The 22,001-nt window shown below is 33.2% G+C and overlaps 1 protein-coding gene across 15 annotated transcripts in view; it reads left to right on the top strand.

Annotated features, from left to right (window-relative positions):
• The window catches only part of ntm (neurotrimin), a 631,630-nt gene that overhangs the window by 420,200 nt on the left and 189,429 nt on the right, over positions 1-22,001 (top strand). For all 15 annotated transcript variants that reach the window (XM_073914151.1, XM_073914154.1, XM_073914152.1 and 12 more), the window contains 1 exon segment: positions 5,973-6,063. In XM_073914151.1, the coding sequence (XP_073770252.1) occupies positions 5,973-6,063 (91 nt within the window).

The following is a 22,001-nucleotide window of genomic DNA, read 5'->3' on the forward strand; positions in this document are numbered from 1 at the left end:
CATGCGGAAGCATTACGTCCATTTGGATGTTCGTTGAGGCAAGATTTATGGAAGCCAGTTAGATAAACATACTGTAGCCACCGTTAAGATGAGACTAGCACTTATATGAAAATGAACCATGGGTTTATTAAAGTAAAAGATACAATGTGGATAAAGTTTCTTTTTTGGGTGTATTGATTGACATGCAGTTTTACAAATACTATGCACAACAAAATCAAGTTTGTTTACTTAAAATTTTGAATAAACTTATTATTATGATTATGGACAGTTCATTTATTTAATAGTTTTAAGACAGTCACTTTTTAGTACAACTAATCAAGTCAACTAATCGCTTGAATTATAGTTAACGTAGCTAAATCATAGTTCATTTCTGGTTATATTGTTTATATACAGCGGCACGGTGGCTCAGTGGTTAGCAATGCTGCCTCACAGTAAGAAGGTTGCTGGTTTGAGTCCTGGCTGGACCAGTTGGCGTCTCTGTGCAAGTTCTCCCCGTGTTGGTTTGGGTTTCCTTGGGGTGCTTCAGTTTCCTCCCCTGCAATATATTGGAATTGAATAAACTAAATAGGCCTTAGTGTATGAGTGTGTGTGTGAGAATATGAGAGTGTATGGGTGTTTCACTGTACTGGGTTACGGCTGGAAGGGCATTCTGTCTAAAGCATATGCTGGAATAGTTGGCAGTTCATTCCGCTGTGATGACCCCTGATAAGTAAGGGACTAGCTGAAGGAAAATGAATAAATGGTTTAACTACAAAACATCATCATTCGTTTGTTTGTTTGTCTAATTAATAAAACGAGTAAATTTTCTTAAGGGACTAGCAATAGACTAGATCAGGGGTGTCCAAACTCGGCTCTGGAGGGCCGGTGTCCTGCAGAGTTTAGCTCCAACTTGCCTCAACACACCTGCAAGGATGCTTATAAAGCCTAATAAGAGCTTGATTAGCTAGCCCAGGTGTGTTTAATCAGGGTCGGAACTAAACTTTGCAGGACACCGGTTTTCCAGGACAGAGTTTGGGCACCTTTGGACTAAGAGATAAGCAATTTTATTTTTGTTGAATTAAATTAGATCAGTTTTATGCCTTTATTAACTATATCAGTGGACAGAATTTTGTTCGTTTTTCTTTAACTTTATTTTTTTAACTTAAACTTTTAAGCTGTTAGATGGTGACAAGACTTTCAGTTTCAATAGCCCCTTTCACACATGCAGTCCTTACCAGAAAATGACTGCCAATTTTCCAGAAAGGGATCGTGTGTGAACAGGCCCTTTTTGTTAATATCGGTAATCTCATTTCGGCAATTTTCCAGAAAGAGAATTTGTAACAATACCGGCAATTTGCTGGAATGCTGCTCTGTGTGAACACAGAAGCAAAGTTTCAGGAAAGAGTATGTTCACGATTAGAACGTGCTGACGTGAGAGCTCTACTCCAGCCTATTAGAACATTCAGATGCATTCACATCTGCGCGGTTTATGAAAATAAAAGCCTTTGAATATTTTTCATACACATTTAGCTGCTAGATGTTACTCAGATAAATTTTCTATGTTTCTTCTTAATGCCAACAGTGTCAAAAATCATTGATAAACTGTCTATGATAAACCGCTGTTTGTTTACCTTCAAGCTCTGCTTTAGTTGCTTGACGCACATGCACGTTAAGTGGGCGGTGAGGGCCAGCACACACATATTTTATGTTCCATCAACCATTAACAAAAGCCGGACCCCTTCTACATTTAAAAATACAAGCGCAGCTGTTTAGATCTCATTTATGGTTAGTGATGTCAGAATTTACTGGTATTTTGAAATAGATGTATGGACGTTCTTGCCTGTGTGAACAGCACTTTTTTTTTATTTACTGGTAAAGTCGTTCTGGTAATTTTACGGGTATTTGCCGGTATCACTGTGTAAAAGGGGCAAATGACTTTTATTTTAAAAAGGAAAGATTGTAATATTATTTTATTTTTATTTGCAGCACTTTATTTTTTACTTGCTACAACACCTGCTTAGATCTTTTTATACCATACTCTGTATATTACAGTAAGCTAGCTTTTGATGTCAATGATTGTTTTTCATTTGTTGCTAGTTTTAAAGTGGTAATATAAAATTCATATGAGAATTTAGACAACAATCATGCATCCATTTTTATAAATTGTGATATTATTTTCAAACATTTGGTTTGTCATGAAAGAACAATATTTAGCAGAGATACAACTATTTGAAAATCTAGAATTTGAAGGTTAAGAAAAAAATCTAAATATTGAGAAAATTACCTTTGAAATTGTCCAAGATAAGCTATAAGCAATGCTCATTACTAATGAAAAATTAAGTATTTTTATATTTGCAGTAGAAAATTTATAAGATATGTTTATGAATATGATTTTCGGCATAACAGAAAAAAAATTATAATTTCCCAATTAAATGTATTTTTGGATAATGCCGTAAATATGACTGTAAATACTAGTTTTGTGTTCCAGGCTCATTATTTAGCTTTACTTTTATACACAATAGTTATTTTGTAACTACAATGAAAAAATAAAATAAAAATCTTAAGATTTACTTAAAGAAATTCTCATAACAAGTTGCACAATCAAATTTCAAGTAAATTTTTAAATCTTATATTAGGTACAATTAACTTTTTAATATCATCTAAAATTTGCTTAATTTATTTAGGAGTGTTAGATTAAACATTAAGTAAAAGTTAAATAATTATCTTTACTTTTGAGTCTTTATTTATTTAAATAAACCAAATGATGTATTTTTCTTGTTTTAGCAGGAACATTGCTTTTATCAATTTAAATTAATCCTATTAGTTACAAATTAGCACATTTGGTGCAACTTGGTTTAATTAAGACAAACATTTCCTTTAAATGTGTTATTTCGCTTTATTTTAAGCTAATTTGTTTAGCAGATTTATTTTATAAATGCTTAATGATGTCAGCGTTAGAGTAAGCACATTTTCTGAGTGAAGCATCAAGCATTAATGCTGTTAATAAATATGCCAAGACCCAAAGCATGAGTGCTGCTCTTCTGCAAGATGGTAATCTTAAACTAAAAGACATACTCAAAACTCTTCTTAATCTACAAACTAATGATGATCAAACTTTAACAAGTCTTTCTCTCAAATTTAAACGCCTATAAGATTGCATTTATTTTCAAAATATTTTTTCTTTCAATTCAATCCCCAGCGAAGCATGCTGGGAACTATCCATTACGACATATCCATTATTAAAACTTATTTATTATTACTAGGTGTGGTTAAGATTAGAAAATATTTGAATGAATATTATCATTTAACTCTTTCCACTCATTTAATTTATTACATCCAGTAAATGTGTAAATATTAAATATGTACATAAAGTTCTAGTAATCCTTGACACTTAAAATTACAATTTAAAAACGATGACAGTCAATTTATTAGATTTAACTACACCAAAATGTCATTTCTTTTAGTGTATATTCATAAAGATTTTGTATATATGTGATATAGTAGCAGCTTATAATATTTTAAATAAATTATATATTTTTTTATCAACTCAGAATGATCTGCATGTGATCCAAATAGCTAATAGTTATATTTTCTGAAATAAATACAATAAAAAATAATGACCTAAACACTAAAACAGCGCATCCATTTTGTGGTTGTGTCATCCTGAAAAGAAGTTTAGATTGTCCCAAAAAAAAAAAAAAAAAATCTTTTAAAAAGTAGTTGCGTGATGCCCTTGATTCCATGCTTCAATTTTCCTGTCATCCTCTCTGTCTAGACATCATTCCCTTCAGTTCTGAAAATATGGGTTATTTGATTTGTGATTTGTTCAAGAAAGCTCAATTTTCTCTGTCGAGTGCCCCTTGAACGGCTGTGCTGAATGGCAGAGGCTGCAGCCACAAGGCAATCAATGAATGTCGCTCATGCATTGCATTACTCCACACACAATAGCCTCTGATTTGGGCGCTCTTTTTGGGCACTGTCCTGTAGGTCTTACTGGCTATGGCAACAGTGCATGCTTTGCTCAAATTGTGTGTGATTCAGTTTATGTTTGCTCTAGAATGTTTTTGCCGTAATGCAGTGTTTTAAAATGATCATTTTATTCTACTATATTTCAAAAGGGATCTCCATCCCTATGTCAGCATCAAAATGAGAGATTTATAACTTATATCACTGTATTACAAAAACATACAATGGCATATGACATTGAAGTTGAAAACACACTGTAAACAACTGTTCACAACCCTCTTTTGCAGTAACTGACGACCATTTTTTTTTTTTTTTAGAAATTTAATGCATTTGCTGCAAAGACTTGCTCTCTAAAATAAAGATTCCAGAAAGAACCAAAAACAGGTTTTCATTAAATAAGAAGAAACTTTTTGGTTCCCAAAAAAACCTTTTAGACATTTTTTTTTAAATATATTTAACCCTTTGGTGCTATAATGCACAACATGAGTGTGAAATGACCCACATACATTACTTATATTAATTTATGCTTGGCTTGGAATTTTGTTTTATCTTTTGAAATCAGTTTATCTCAGCGTTAAGCATTTCTTTATTCACTTTAATACTTATTAATTTACAAGCAAAAAAATAAAAATAAAATGGACACACTTCATTTTGATTTTGCTTCTCAATTACATGGCAGTTAGATTGCATCTACATGCCAACTAATTTTCATTAGATTATAAATAGACTGTTAGGTTGGGGTTAGGCTTAGTGTAAGTTGATATGTACTAGCAAAGTTTCTTATAGTCTGTTGAAGGAGCTGTGTCAGCAGATATTAAGCAAACAGAATACTGAAATGGACCATAAAAATAAAGTGTTACCATTTTTTTTATTCAGAATGTAAGAAATAAGGCTGGAAACAAGGATTTGTGATGGTCAAAAACAAGTTATCTGAGACATTACTGGAAGACCAAGTGAAGAAATTAATTTATTGCAAAGATATAGAAAGTCAGAAGTCAGTCGGGTCACTTTGGACCCATATATGCATCAAAAGGGTTAAATTACCCATGCAGAAATGTAATTGTAATCTTAAAAACATTATAAATTTGAATAATATAATATAGTTTCTCATCGATGGCAATATATAAGCTTAAAAGTGAACCTGCAATAGGCTACTTTTCCCCCAACTCAAAGCAGTTTTATAGCACAATATAATGTTTTATATATATATATATATATATATATATATATATATATATATATATATATATATATATATATATATATATATATATATATATATATATATATATATAATCGCATGTGGGCTATATTATACTAACTTCATAACTTTGAGCTTCTAACATGCGTTTTAGGCGTGTGAGGATGAATACTGAAAATGGCGGAGGATAGTTTTAATTTTCAAAACGCAGTATTAAAACAAAGACGCAGTAGTCTAAACAAACATAGCTTAAAAGTAAACCGAGCAACAGTCCCACCGGAGGAAGACTTTTTTTTTTCTGAAGTGTGTATGCTCTCATTGTACTGCATTGAGGATCCACAATCACGCTTCGTATCCACTGACGCGCAGCTGGAGTGACACTTCACCACGTTCATTCGCGCTCAGCTCTCCAGCTTCCACTTCTTCTTAAAGTTTTCGACCGCGCGTCACAGTGGGGAAAGATGGCTTTTCGGCACGGATATCTAAGACTATAGGATTTAAGGAGCTTGAGTGGTTAAGGGCACCTCTAAAGTGTACATTTCATTCGTATGTCATTTAATTTTACCCCCATTTCCATGGCGACGACACGGCGCGGTCATCGATAAGCGCTCTGTACTAAGTACGCGAGGGATTTTGTTGTCTACCTGGGGAGACTGGAAATCTGGATTAACAGATGAACTGGAATGGCTAACTAACGCGTTTCTCTTTTTGGGCTGCTGTGGACGGATTTACACCCCGAGAACTGTGCAGATGAAAATGGTTGTGTGTGGATGCTGGAGGAGGTGTGTGGTGATGGGTCTCAGACTGCTGTTTCTTCTCCCGGCAGGTTTGCCCGTCCGCAGCCAAGGAGAATCTCAGTCCGATAACAAACAGATGGACAATATCACCATCAGACAAGGAGAGACGCTCTTCCTCAGGTAGGTGCTGGTGATGGTTGTGCGTTTATCATGCTGTCATGTTTCTGTTTCCTGCGTGGAAGAGTATCAGCGCTGTCAAATGTTGCTTCTGTTTTTTGATGACGTTTGTCACCATGTTTGTTTATACATTAATAGCTATTACAAGGTGAAAAACACGTTTTTCGTCTGACTTTGTTAACTTCAAAATGCTGTTTCTTGGCAAAAACTATTCCAAACTACTAGAATTGAAAACTTAAGTTATAGGAGGCTATATTAAATTAATAATTAAACTTGACTGCAAACCTGAAGTCCAATAAGTTTTTTTTTCTTATTAATTTTTTTATGTATTACTAAATAAGAAGTGTAGTTTTTTTTTAAATAAAAAAATAATAAAAATAAATAATAATAATAATGATGATGATGATAATAATAATAATAATAAATAATTAATTATAGGCTAATTAAATAAAAAATATAAAAGAGGTTCAATTGCATCATGTAACCACTTTACAGTGAGTGTAAAAACATAATTATTTATCTTGTAAATAGTCATCAGACTAAATAATATTTCCCCCCAAGTTTTATTGGTCTGTTTCATTTCACTGAAATAAAAATGTAAATTCAAGTGCATTAACATAGAAATAAATAAATAAAAATAAATGAATAAATCATGTAATAATGTATACATAATAATGTAAACATAACACATACTATTTAGAAGTAATAATAAAATGTTAAAAAAAAAAAAGATTAATTTTGAGTAATAGTTGGTGCAGAAACTATTTTGGATTAGTTTATATTAATTAGCTCAGAAATATACTCAGGGGCCAGGCCATGCAGGGATAAAGATACAGCAGTACTTTGTACTGAATTCAACAGTAGACACACTTGAATCTAGGCATGGGCCAGTATAAGATTCTGACGGTATGATAACCTTAGATAAGAATATCAAAGTTTTAGGATATTGTCATTACTGCTCTAAAATGTATTATTTTTAAATGTATGGGTAAAAAAAAAAAAAATAACAACCGTTTTCCTCACAATGTATTTTATTTTGAGAAACAGTTATATTTTATTTTTTGTTACAGTAAACATGTCAGGCTAAATCATTCAAATCAATCATTGACTTCTGCTGTCTTAGTTTCAAAAACAGAGATTTCTTTACAATGGCATCTTTGGATATCCTTTTTGCTGGAGATATTGTTGTCCTAAAAAAAAGTAATGAAACAAATTATTTGACAAAAAAATGTACCTTAGAAACGGTATAAAATAAATTTTTGACGCTTTTAAAAACTTGACTTTTCCCAACCAAGTTATACTTTGATAACGGTTATCATTCCATGCCTACTCCTGTACTGTTTTTTTTTTTTTTTTTTAAGTGAATCTACAATACAGTAAAGACGTATACGACACCACTGGTGGTCATTAAGTGAACTGCAGCCAGAAAAAAAAAATAGTCTTTCTCAAATTTGTGTACTCCTAATCAGTGTTGGGGGCGTGCATTACAATTAACAAAAGTTGCGTATAATATAACTTTTCTAAGTAACAAGTAACGCATTAAGAATAAAAATAATATTTGTGTTGCTTATTTGAAAATGTAACTCGAGTTACTTTTTTAATTTAAGTAGCTTTTAAAAAATAATTTGCTGAATTCAAATACAAGTAGTCGCAATGATTCATTATTTTGAACACATGAAGAGAAGGAAAAGGGGTTTGTGTAAATGCACAATGATTTTACTTAGGACAAATAGTACAAAAAGCCTCAGCCAGGTAATAAAAAGTAATGCAAAAGTAACACAAACTTAACGTAACACATTACTTATCATAAAAATCAACTAATTAACGCAACTAGTTACTTTTTTAGGAAGTAACTCAATTGTAATGTCAATATTGTAATGCCTTACTTTCTAAAGTAACTTTTCCAAACACTGCTCATAATATAGAAGAATCTAAAAACGAACCATTGAAGCTAATACATTTATAGTACTTTACTGTTAATGAGCATCCGGATGAGCTGTCCAAGGTGCTGAGAGTTTAGATGAACATGCTGGTTTCTGGTAATTTTAAAATAGACACAACATAAACCACTATGACAGATTAGTTCATATGCTGATTTCAAGCAGAAGTAGACAGAAAATTATTCTACAATATGCTGTATTCAGGATGTGAAAGTGTTTTGAAACGAAGTAAACAAACAAACAAAAAAAAAAAGATCGAAGTAATAGCCTGCAAATCACAGAGCAAAGCTACCACCTGGTGAAAGAGACAGCAGGTGATTCCCCAGATGTCAAAGATGATTGACACATCTAAAGCTTTCTAGATTAAAAGCAGCCATCTAGATGACACGTTTAGTGGGGTCGACGAGTGAGCTGGCGCATTCGACTCCAGCAGTGGGGAGGAAGAAAAAAATACTCTGTCATTTTTGGTCATAAGACATGAATAAGACATCATATGTAACTGTCAAGGGTCTACATTTATTTGTGAGTACATCTTAGTCTCCAGGAACAACTTTGTGAAATTTTATGACAAGAGTAGACATAAGACATAAGCACATTTGAACAGTTTGTCAAAAATGGCAGATAGCAACAGGGCATATTTCATGCTATCAGTGGTCAAATCCAAATTGAAACTCTTTGAAACATGTCCTTTACAAAAAATCAGACTGCAGGTTTTCTCAGACATTTTTATTTATTTATTTATTTATTTATTTATTTATTTATTTATTTATTTATTTATTTATTTGTTTGTTTGTTTGTTTGTTTGTTTACAATTCCTATATTTTAACTAGGGCTGCACAATATATCGCTTCAGCTTCGATATTGCAATGTGCATGTCCACAAGAGTCACATCGCAAGATATCCAATGTTGACTTGGATTATAGATGACCAGGAACTACAAGTCAAAACACATGAGATTTGTGGAGACTGCAGAATTTAAGAACAATAGAGTGAAAGTCTATCTGCATGTGTTTTAAGGCCTGTAAAAATGTAAGCATTTTAAGAAAGTTTAAAGCATTTTAATAGAGCATAAAGAAGTTCAAAAAATATTAATTTTGTTAAACAAATGTATATGAGGAAGACTATGCATTGTTAATTTACATTTGATTATTCAAGTTATGTAACACAATATGGTTAGACTTTCCATAGAAAACCATAAATCATTGTTTTATTTAATTTAATTATTTGTTCCATTGTGTATATAACTGTATTTTGTTTATTATATGTAAATAATAATTTATATATAACTATATTTATATGTGGCGGTTCATTCCGCTGTGGCAACCCCTGATTAATAAGTGTACTAAGCCAAAAATGAATGAATACATTTATATTTCACTCCCCTATAAAATGATCCCGATGATAATCAATCTAAAGACTTTGCAAAAAGAGTTATTGACAGTAAGTCATCTGGTGAAATTATATTGCAATAGACTACATTACATATTGCAATATATATTGCAGAAAAAAAAAATTGGAATGTCAAATTTTTCCATTATCGTGCAGCTCTACTTTTAACTATTGGCATATTACTAGCCTGTAATTAATATATCAACTGCTTATTAGTACTTATCAATTATGATCTTATTCTAAATCCCTAATCCTACACTATATAAAAAAAAAAGGTTTATTGACTTAACTTAGAATAAGTGAGTAAACTTGTTGCATTTAAAATGATTAGTTGACTTTACTTAAAGTGAATAAACCTATTGTCTTAAGTTTTAAAGGGGTGGTCCAGAATGTTATTTTTAAGGCTTGGTTGTGTTAATAAGATGCAAAGCAATGTGTGCTCATGTTTAACTTGAAGGAAATCGTGTTATTTTTTCATAAATCTCACTTTGATTATACACAGCTACTCAGCTAACATGAAAACGACTGTCATATTTCCTAGTTCCTCTAAAAGGCCCACCCTCAAGTGACTCTGATTGGTCATCATCATAATATGCTGTGATACGCCGATCGGCTTCACGTCACGCCCTGACAAGCACGCGCGTTTTGTGTAAACAGTCAGTCAGTCAGTCAGTCAGTCAACACGTGTCTGTAACGAGTGAAAATGGGATGCGGCTCCTTTAACTGTTTCTGTGCCTTTTAGTGTGTTTATGCGTGTATACGATGAAGTATTTGTAACACGAGAAGCGCATGTGCGCGGGAGAGATTTTTATTGTTCTTTTTCTCTCATGCTCGGATTAAGTTATTTTCTGTGGTGACAGAATAAAGCACAAGATGTGAGATGAGACCTTTGCGAGCCTGGATTGATTTGTTTTTGATGTTACACTCCAGTTGGGAAATCATTGCTGTATTTTTTTTAAATCAATGCGTTACAGGACGTCTTTCATGCATATGCGGAATATGCCTGTGTAAGTAACATGAATCGTTCACATATCTTTTGCGACTTTATTGTCCGAGTTGTAAAACGCATAGCATAGCTGCCTATAGAGAGAAATTCTGCCGTCTCACACAGAGAGACACAGGTGCTGGCCAAGAGTGCGTGTATGTGTATGTGTGTGTGTGCGTTTACAGCCGTTTGATAAATATGGATTTGTAACGTTAGCTAAGTCGTTAGCGGTTACCATAATTTCCCGTTGTTTACATCTTTGCTACAACACACCGTTAAAGTTAGACACTGTACATGTCATGATCAATTTTAACAAATAAAAACACTTACAGGTCATGACTCAGAGTTCACAGCGTCTCCTTGCTCCATCTTTGAGGAGATTTTAACTGAATCCAGCACTGAACTGGGAGAGATTCTGGAAGCTGTGTTTTGTCAAATCATGCTTGCTATGTATTTTATAGTTCTCTGGAACATAATTAATATTGAACTGTAAGCACTTCTGTGTTTGGGTCGTGTCATTTGGAAGCCCAACAACAGAAACAGAACAGCTCTGTGGAAACAGCAGGATGGCATTTCTCTCTCTGCAGTAACGTTACAGCGCCTCTGGCCACGGCCTTTACCTGCGCAGTGTGGGATGCGCAATAACGAACTTTTGTGATCTCACAGGGGGCGGAAGTATTTTTTGTAGTCCCCAAAATTCGTTAATTGTAGGCGTTGCTAAGCTAACTCTGTACAAATCAAGGTCTCCCTTTGCATTAAACTTTGAATATTTTACATTCAGAGATGCTGTTTATGTTCACACAGCTACATTACACATCAACTGAAGTTTAAAATATAATATCGTAGTGGACCACCCCTTTAAGTAAATAAACTATATGTGCATGATTATAAAAATAAAGTTAAATCAACTTAACAGTTCTATGTTATAATAGATTTGCTCAACCTGTCGCTTTTAGAGCAATAACTTTACTCACTTGTACTAAATATTATTATGCAAAATTTTTTGTGAACAATTCATATATTGAATTTAAACAAACAAATTCAATTTAGTAACGTTTACCTTAATTTGTTTAAATTCAACCCAAATAAATAGTTTACAAACACTTAACTACAAACACTTAAAAAAATAGTAAATCCAAGAAATCATCTACATCCTTACTAACTATTAATAAGCAGCTAATTGGTAGTTTATTGAGCTAAGTGGCTTAGTTGATGGTTTGTTGATTACAAAAATTGTTTCTTAAAAAGTGCCCAATTTTGTGTAAACTAATACTAACTAAATGCATAGAATAATATAAATAATAAAAAAAACTTTATTAGTTATAGGGCTGCATGATATTGGAAAAATCTGACATTGTGATTTTTTGTTTTGCTGCGAAATATATTGCGGCATGAATATAAAATCACCAGATGATTTTTAATAGCGCTATTTGGGAAGATTTCATTCATTTAGATTAACTGGGCTACTTAAATTTGTTTGTATGCAGTGCATCGGCATAAAATATATTATATTATAAGCATTTATAAATATGAAAGAGCGAAAATAAGAGTGTAAATAAACATTGGGGAGAGTAAAAGTTATCAAGGACAATGAAACGTCAACATTGTACAATCAATTAAGTAATCTTCAAATTAAATATTTTTATCTTTAAAAAGCAATCTAATTTTGCAATATGACTATTGCAGATAGTCACATTTGTGATATCAATGATCAAAGGATATATTGTTTAACCCTACTTAGTCATTTTACAATGTCTGTGTATCTAAATAGGATACTGTTCCCAAATGTTGGCCCAGTAGTTTCCAAAAACTTAGCACTTAATAAGAGTTGATTAAAACTTCTGAAGGAGTGCATTTATTATATAAATAATTATTTTTACACTCTTTGTGTGTGCTTAACTTTTATTAACTAACTAATTGTATTCTGTGTGTATGTACCAAGTCATATTCTGTGGCTAAAATAGTCCCCCAAAGTGAGGTAAATGTGACAAACCCTCCCTTTGGGCATGTCCTCAATTGGATAAAATATACATAGCTAAGGAAAAGTGTGTGTATGTGCCAGGTTTTGCCTATATTGAGGGAACAAATGTCCCCACAGGGATAGTAAATCCTAGTTTGTGCTACATAATGGGGACTCCTAACAGCTTTGGCGAGGAAAACAACTTAATGAACGTACTAAACAATGTCTTAATGAAAATGTAAAAACGGGGAAACTTTTCTGTGAGCGTTTGGTGGTGGATACAGATAATGTTATTAGTACAGAAACACAGAATAGCAGATATACACATGTGTCTTTTGTGCAGCAAAGTTACATGCGGCGATAGTTATAAGAGTAGGTTGTGTCATAATGGAGAGACTTGAGCTGGTAACCTTCTTTAGGATATTCTCATGACTAACAGGATTATAACTGCTTTAATAAAGCTTAACCTTTGTGCAGGGAGAGAAAAACATAGTCGTGGAGATCGCTGATTGACAATGTATTTGGTGTACACAGTGTTTATCTGTTTACTCGCAGTATTAGACAGTTGGGGTGTTGATAAAATTGGAGAGATGCATTGAGGCATGGAGAAACAATCTCTGTTGAACACTGTGGGAAGACATGCATGACCAAAAAAAAAATATATATATTTATTTTTTGACAGAAGTGAGCATTGATTGTTTGTTTTTACCTTGACTGTTTCACATTTGCAGTGTGTTTGGCCTGTAAAATCCAAGTAGAAACAGATCTATAAAATAAGCAGTTATACATTTATTATTTATATGGTTATTTTAATTTTGTTGGTCCACTTTACATCAACAAGTTGACTGTGTAAGTGTCAACTGAATGTTTAGATACTCATCAGCATTTCAGTTTATATTGTTAGCATGTTAGTTTTTAGATTGGGGTTTGACAAATCAATTGACATCAGGGTTGAGAATGTGACTTTTAAAATGGATGTCACTTCAGTATACTATCAGAGACTTCAAGGATAATGCATTTACTTAATACACAAATACACTTCATTGAACATTCACACACACACTGTATAAATTCTGAGCTCCTCGCAATTACTTCATGTTGCCCCAACACAATTCTATTGTTAACTTAATCATTTGTACACATTTAAGTGAAATGAACGAAAAAAAAAAATTACCCCCCCCCCCCCCAAAAAAAAAAAATAATTGTGTTGTTTATTTTTAATAAGTAGATTGAACAAGCAGCAAAGGTATTTTTTGAGTGCATAGACATCATTAATGTACTAACTATATAACTGCAGGTTAAATGTTTACTTAGTAACTTTAACTGTTAAAAGCTATCATTTACTAGTTAGTTTGTTAAAGTTATTAGTAACTAATACATGTATGGTAACTAATAACCTTAACTTTTTTTTTTTTTTTGATTGTGATGCAAATAAACTTTAATTCAATTCAGTTCAACTGAATACACAGAATAAATGCTTTTAAATGTATTAAGTGTAATGTATTACATATATTGTTGAGACGTTTTGTGTTCCTAAACTGCAAACTCATAGTGTCACACCCCTGTTTATTTTATGGTTCACTCCAGTCTCCACCCACTTAATCTCTGGCCAATCAGGACTGCCTCAAAGGCTTTATTAACTGCACCTGTGCCCACAGTTTGCCTTTTCTGGCTGCACATGGTTGAACTGTGCAGAGGACTGAATTTGATTTCCTTCGTTGTTTTCCTGTGTGTGCGTATTTGACCATAAAATACACATATACACACACACACATATGCATACACATACAAAGAAAAGACACGCACACAAACACACACAGACATACCTTTCCTCCTGAGTACAAACTCTTGTAGATGTTAATAAACGCAACTAAATTGAGTGACTAGACTGGACCTCTGTTCTTACCGACAGCACCAATGGCTTCAAGCTATAGCTACCTAAACATTTCCCTCCTAACTCTTTTTCATATATTATACTTTAGTATACTTAAGCTATGTAACTCAAAGGGCATATTAATTTGATTTCTCTTGTAGCTTTATATAAGTATAAAACATGTAAATAAAAGTGACGTCCACCAAACGTTAGGCATTTTATTTTTAACAATATCAGTTGTTCTGCAGCATTTCTGCAATGCAGAGCAATGCAGACAGTTAATTATAAAGACACTGAATGTTCTAATCAAAACATATTATACTGTGCATGTCATTTTAATTCTATATGATGATATATACAAAGCGTTTGTCATTTATGTATTTTATTTTAGTAAATTAATTTCATTTATCAGGTTTACTGACAAGGATTTAAGATGAGAGTCCTTTAGGAAACATCATATTCAGTAACAGACCATTTTGATGTATTGTAGCTAGGGCTGGGTGAAAGGGCAAAAATGTAATCTCGATAATTAATTTCCATATTAAATGATAACAATTTATTATTCAATTTCAGTTGTTAATGCTTTTAATCTAGGCGAAATAAAACAAGTAAGACTTTCTCCAGAAGAAAACATTTTTATAGGAAATACTGTGAAAATATTTAAAAAAGAAAAAAAAAATCAAAGGGGCTATAATAATTTTGATTATTAGCATATATATATATATATATATTAGCATATTCCCTTCCCATGACTAGCCCCCTAAATCCTACCTTCATAATACATTTTTGGAATGCACTCCATGTTCAAAAAGTATATATTCCAGCAATAAAGACAGAATAAACAGCAGCACTATTGCCTTTAAGTTATATATAACAGTTCAGTTCATTCTTAACTGATCTGAAAGAGATCCTGTTTTTATTAAGTAATATATGATAAAAAATGGTTGTTTATATCAGTCAGTGTTTCCTCCTTCCTGTATTTAAGTGTGAAATCAAATCTGTCCACATATACAATAGCTCATTTCAAATTCTCCCTTTATAAACCTCCATGCGGATTGTATGATGGGTGCGGCGGTTTCACTGATGCATTGCCAGTCATTGTGACAGCTGCACAGTTTACAGTTATTGGTGTCATCATACCCAGCTGCCCAAGGTGATGTTTTCAGTCATATCGCCCCCTTAGGTGAACATTAGCAGAAAACTGACTCTGGCAGTTCCAATTACTCTTAGACCAAAAACATAAGGCTATTACATTTTAAACAAAAAAAAGTAATAAGATTCATTGCTTAAGTATTCAACGGTGTGGGCTAAATTAAAGCCCTCTTACAGAATAATGTGACAAAAATTGAGGGAGTTTGAAGACAGTGAGGGGGTGTTGAAGTGCTGCACTGTCTGGAGAGGATTATGGAATATGGCAATTTATTGGCTTCGAAGACGAAGAGGAGAGCAGTTACAGTTTAAAAGGTGAAATTGATGAGTTACGTAATTGGGGGAAGAAAATGCGCAAGCGACAATTGAAATAAGCAGTGGCTCATTAACAAACGTCTAAACATCGGTCACTACAGGTCACAGATGACAGGTCAGAAGGTATTAGTTGGTTTATGCAATTAAAAAGAAGGCACGTTAATGAGGAATACAACAGGCTTCATATCTGGAGTGACTAAATCCTGTTTAGTCCCTTGAGCTTTGTGATTGCCATGTTTGAAAATCTGTTAGGAAAAGAGACCAGGAAGACAATAGCTTTCTTGTTTTGTTTGTCGCAAAAAATAACTGAACTGTATCATACAAAAGTACCTAGGGTATAAACCGACAATTCCAAAACCCAAGCCAACTTGTCGAACTTAATGAATTTCCACACGCTGTTTCCTTTCTGTCTGGTCACAGTTGCCAACCTATTTTCGCTTTGCTCATTTAAAGCTGAATAGATACGACCAGCCAGCATCGAGAGTCCTGACTGATGGGCTAAGATAAGTGGTTTATATTAAAGAATTAAACTTAATTAATCCTGGGCCTTGGTGTTTTAATGTAATCGCCTGGGTGTGTAGTTTTACAGTGTATCGCACTCACTTGTGGCATCTGAAAGGCTTGTGATTTATTGGCATGCTGCTTGTATAGCTTGTTAATGCCACCGAGAGCTGGTTTTCTGGCCTTGTGCTACTTGTTGAAGCTCGGAGCAGCCAATTTCCTCTCTTTCAGCGTTTTTGCCTGCAACATGGACCAGAAAAACATTTCAGAGATTTTCCTCTGCAATTTAGTAGGTGCTTGAAAAGGCACGGAAACATTCGCGCGAGCATCTCATGGTTGTTCCTATAGGTACTCATGTTTTTTTTTTTTTTGCTAGAGAAGTGCTCGTGACTGAGACCTCTGTGATCAAATCTTCCAGCCACTTGTCTGTGTGTTGTTGTTGACTTCTGATATATCTGTCGTCATTATTAGCAGTTTGCCAAATGCTTGTGGATGGAAGCCAATTCCTGCAATTTCCCAAGAGTCCACCAGGTTTAACCTGTGCATCAGTCCAATATTCAAGCTCACTTTGTGGATGTGTTTGTATGATGACTGCATTGTTTAGTCAATCATATTCAGATTATTTTGACAAATATTGGAAATGAAGTTCTGAATATGATATGATAAACCTTTAACATCTAATTTTGTGGTTGATTTTCAGGTTTTATGACAAATTAAATATATACAGTGCTCAGCATAATTGAGTACACCTCATTTTGAACATGAATAATTTGATAAATTTCTCAGTGAATATGGGTAATTTGTATTGGTGCATTTGAACAAAACAGATTTATTAAACATATTTTTTTCATTTTTTTTCACTACTTTTGAAAGTTTTATTTAATATTTTTCCCTAACTTATAAATGTGGGCTACTAATTTTTTAACCACTTTTGTGAGTTATTTTGTTAGATAAGCTTCAGATTTGGCTTCAGTACGGACTAAACTAATGTATATGCGCAAATATAATATTGTAAAGCATTACATATTAGAGAAAATATTAATTTATGCTGAGGACTGTTTATGTCTCTGTGATACAAGTTGTACTGCATTGTTATATGCGGTGTTTGTTACTTTAAACCGTTTTCAAAAATAAGCAGGCCTTACTGTACATTTCATTACTTGAAATCAAGATAAGATTTCAGCTGTAGATATGCACACACAGAGAGAGAGAAACACAAACTCTCTTACTTTTAATGCTTTTATGACCACGCAGTTGGATTACTGTAATATATAGCGGCAGTAGCGGGCAAGCGATTGCTTTCTTTTTCAAATGGTGCAAAATGCTGCTGCACACCTGTTGATATGTACTTGTAAATATGACAACATTTCCCTCGTGTCAGCTTTGCTTCATTGGTTGTGAGTGCATTTTAGAATACAGTTTAAGATTATTTTATGTGTTTTAAAATCTCTAAAAGGTCTTGCACCACCTTATATCTCTGAGCCGATACATCCCTATAAGCCCACTGGTTCTCTCAGGTCAGCTGATCAGCTACTTCTGATTGTCCCAAAAATGAAGCGTAAGCTTGAAGGGGACTGTGCTTTCGCTGTGGTAGGTCCTAGATTATGGAACAATTTGCCTCTGCCCATTAGACAGGCCTCTTCTTTGTTTTAATTTAAATCAGCTCTTAAAGCTAAATTTTATTTTGTTTAGCTATATTTTACCTTATCTTTAATATATATTTATATACCATTATGCACTGTAAAAATATGTGTTCACTGAACTTAACTTAGTTAAGCCATCTTGTTGCATTGACTGAGTTAAGTTGTATGGACTTAAACTTAAAATGTTTAGGTGACAGAGTTAAATAATTGACCCAACTACTACTTATTTTAAGTTAACTGGACTTGCAAAGTTTAGTTTTAATAGGTTAACTTACAGTATCAAGTTGTCAGTACTTAACAAATTTAGTTCATGTAGATTAACTTACATTTTCAAGTTCACTGAACTTATTCTAGCAGATTTTCACATTTAGAAACAGAACAGACAACAAAATACATTACACCTTTTATTAAAGGTCTTTACTCCCAATTTAGCTATGACACATAATGAACTTACAATACAATAGTCTTCACAAAGTATTGTTTACTTAAATATTTGTCTACTGTATGCATATGACAGGATATATTGGTAAAATTCCACCTGTAGTAAGTCAGTCTTTTCTGGATATGTGTGGCAACCTTTAGAATAAGAAAATGGTATTTATGTGAATTTTTGTAAATATATTTCCTAAATATGAATCTGCTGTAAACATACAAAAAAAAGACATGTTTAATAAAATATCATCTGCTGTAAGTCAATCTTGGCACTGGGAATGTGCTGCAACCTTAAGAATGAGAAAATCAAATTTGGATAAATTATTATAAATATTTGTTCTTAAATAATTGACTACTGGTTAAAAAAAAAAAAAAAAAACATCCCAATGTGTCTGACTTCTTCTGGTGTTTAACTGGCAGTTGGCAAGCTGACTTAATGGTGCACATTCTGCCACCTGTTGGATTAGACGTATGGGGAACATCTTAAGGGATGCTGGTTCAGCATGTTTTTAATTTCAGTTGACAAACACTCTATTACAGATTAGTTGAGACAGCGAAAACTTCAATGCAGAAAATGCAGAATTTTTTTTTTTTTTTTGTTGTTTGTATACTGTTATTTACCTACATTAACTCGCAATATTCGAAGATTGGTGTCTAGAGGGCAAATTTGCCTGGCAGTATGTAGGTCTTGCATATTAAAGTAATTTACTTTTGCAAAATGTGACATTAAACTGAATATATTTAAGTACTTCCACATTATTTTTAGTCAACAAAGTGCATCCCTAGACTTTTCCTGGCTCCTGGAATGATCAGCACCACAAGCTACAAAATGTTGACTGTCCTAATTTTGTCAAAGGTGTACGTAATCATGACACATGCTGATAGAATCTATGTTTTGTTGTTATATAAACACCTTATTTTAAGTTTGTCTTTTCTTTTTAAGTTGAGATTGTTACTACTCATACTGTTGAGTACTGAGACTGCAAGTTGAAAGGACATGTTTTGGCTTTTTCAACTGACTAGAACTCATTTCTTATTTCTTGATAATTTTTTACAGTGTGATTATTTTGTTGTGTTTTTCTGTACAACACTGGCTTACTTTGGTCAAAACAGCTTAAATCATATTAGCATTAAAACAGCATTAAAAATCATATTAAATCAGCTTCAAATATTTTATATTGTCTATTAAGTGAAGTGAAATAAATATTTAGTTTTCCTTGTGAAATCGTGGGAACAGTGTTGACAGTTTACAAAACATTCATTTATTCATTCATTCATTTTCCTTCGACTTAGTCACTTTATTCATCAGGGGTCAACACAGCTGAATGAACCATCAATTATTTCAGCTTATGTTTTACACAGTAGATGCCCTTCCAGCTGCAAAGTTTACAAAATAACTTTCTGTAATATCTTTGAGTGAGCACACATCTTTCAGCGATGATGGGAATAGTGGCGTTATTAATAAGCAGTTTTTTTTTTAACATAATTACTTTTTTTCTGTAACAAGTAATCAGCTAAATGACCTTTACTGACAATAAAATGTGCCCTTATATAATTGATATATAATTTCCAATTTACCTCACTGAAGTGCTTTTCATCTGACTCTGACTTTGATCTTTTCTGACAGCCTGTTCTAGTGTGTGTTAGTGTGTAAAGGTAGAACAACCACATACCTGGGGGCTGTTCCAGAAAGCAGGTTATGTGACATACCCGGGTAAGTTTGAGAGTAAGTAGGTGGATAACCTCAACTTTGGTTCCAAAATCGGAGGTAACTTCTGGGTATGTTAAGTAGCCATAGCAACTTACTCTCTGAAGATAACCTGCTCCGGAGCAGGTTATGTTCAGAGAGTAAGTTGCTATGTTTCAGAGTTTGTCTGTTTCAGAGAGTTTACTGAGCATTGCGTGCTCTTTTGATGAGAATATTTATGGATGTGGACACACAGATACAAGTTTTTTCGTTGTGAGAGGGTTATAAGTGCATAGTTTTTTTCATAACCAAATTCATAATGTTAATGTATTTAACAAACCTTTTTGAAATCAAATGTGACAAACCGCGGGTCTGCGCTTACCATAAAAAACATTCAGTGCAGCTCTTTGTATTCCCGTCAGGGCATTTTAGGCAACTGTACAATGTGGCAGTAGGACCACCTGTACAGTATGCCTGGCACTGAACTGTTTTTTACACTTTTGTACAGTTCCTTGGTCATACATTACTGCGTGTCATTACAGAGACGATTCAGAGCACGGGAATAGCGTAGAGGACAGTGCGTCGATAAAGAACAACGGAGCGCACAACGGAGCGAGTTCGAATCTCACTTACAGATCTTGTGTTTTTTCTCTCCTTCTGCACCCTCACATTTTTCTGTATAATATTATAAGTGGCAGCTTTGTCTTTTGTAGGAAAATATATCTTTAATTTAAGATGTAGGACGTCGTTCTTATATATACATTCACGCACACACACCTACATTTTTTAATATAATATTTTTTTCAGGGTTTCTAAATGCTATTGTGTGCATTAATTGCAGCCGGTTTTAAAGCTCCATCAGTCACTAAAGGACACTGATAATATAAAATTTGTCCAAAGTATAAGTGTGCAGGTACAACTTAATTTTCTATCCTTAATATTTTGGTGTTTTAACTATTAAACTCATTACTGCTTCCACTTACCAGCTCATCACACACCCCACCTCATCACTATGTTGAGGCTAAATGGCTGATTTTCAGGAAGTAATGATTCAAGTGTATAATACAAAAATAGTAAAAAAAAAACTATAAAGCAAATGTTGCTTAACACAATGTTTATTTTTATTATATTTGTATTATAAAATAGAATCATTACTGGGCACTACATTGTTACTTGCTGGAGGACAAAAGATACCCTTTTCTGCCTTATACGATGACACGTACCTGCAGTCTGACCCAGAGGAAATCTCAGTGACCCAAGCAGACAAAACAGATGGAAGAGTGCTAAAAAATATAATTAGTCAAAAAACTGTTTAATCAAATAGTTTGGTCTGTTGATTTCCTGAAATAAAATGAATGATTTTGTACACTGCTTTATACACGCACCTTTCAACGTGTAACATATTTTTCATATACATTTCTCACCTTAAGGTGATGCTCATGTGACTTTATCTTTGAAGATGGACCTTATACAGCTACTTTAGAATTTAAATATGTAGATAAAAGGTTTTGTGATCCAAGAGTAATATTCAAATATGGAAAAGTGCAGAAAATTCTTACACTGCTTGTTAGTTGAGGCAGAAGGAACTTCGTCTGCATGCAAAATAAAAAGAACCTAAAGCTATCTGACAACAATCACTTACAACAGAGACAGAGTGTGTGGTTCAAGTCAAAAACTCAACCACTGAAAAGCCTTTATTATAGGACACAGCAGTTAGACAGGCCTCTTTCTATTAGCTGCATGTCAGAAAGAATATTCTAGAGTGTTAAATACAGAGCTCCAGTAATTAAATATTACCTTTTATGATAATGTTTCTGTGTTTAATGACTTTGGACAGAGTTCTAGCTCCAGAAAGATTACAATTTCTATAAGCCTTATTAGTCAATACACATATTGTGGCCTTAAGAAATTAATGGCAAGAAAAATAAATGCATGAATGGTTACACAACATACTCAAAAAGGATGTTAAAGAGTAGTTTAATTTATCATTACAATAAAATGGAGGGTGGCATGTGTAATTTAATGAACTAATAAATTTTCTTATTATTTATTTTTTATTTTCTTATC

This window comes from Danio rerio, chromosome 10 (assembly GCF_049306965.1).
Source record: "Danio rerio strain Tuebingen ecotype United States chromosome 10, GRCz12tu, whole genome shotgun sequence".
Classification (NCBI taxonomy): Eukaryota; Metazoa; Chordata; class Actinopteri; order Cypriniformes; family Danionidae; genus Danio; species Danio rerio.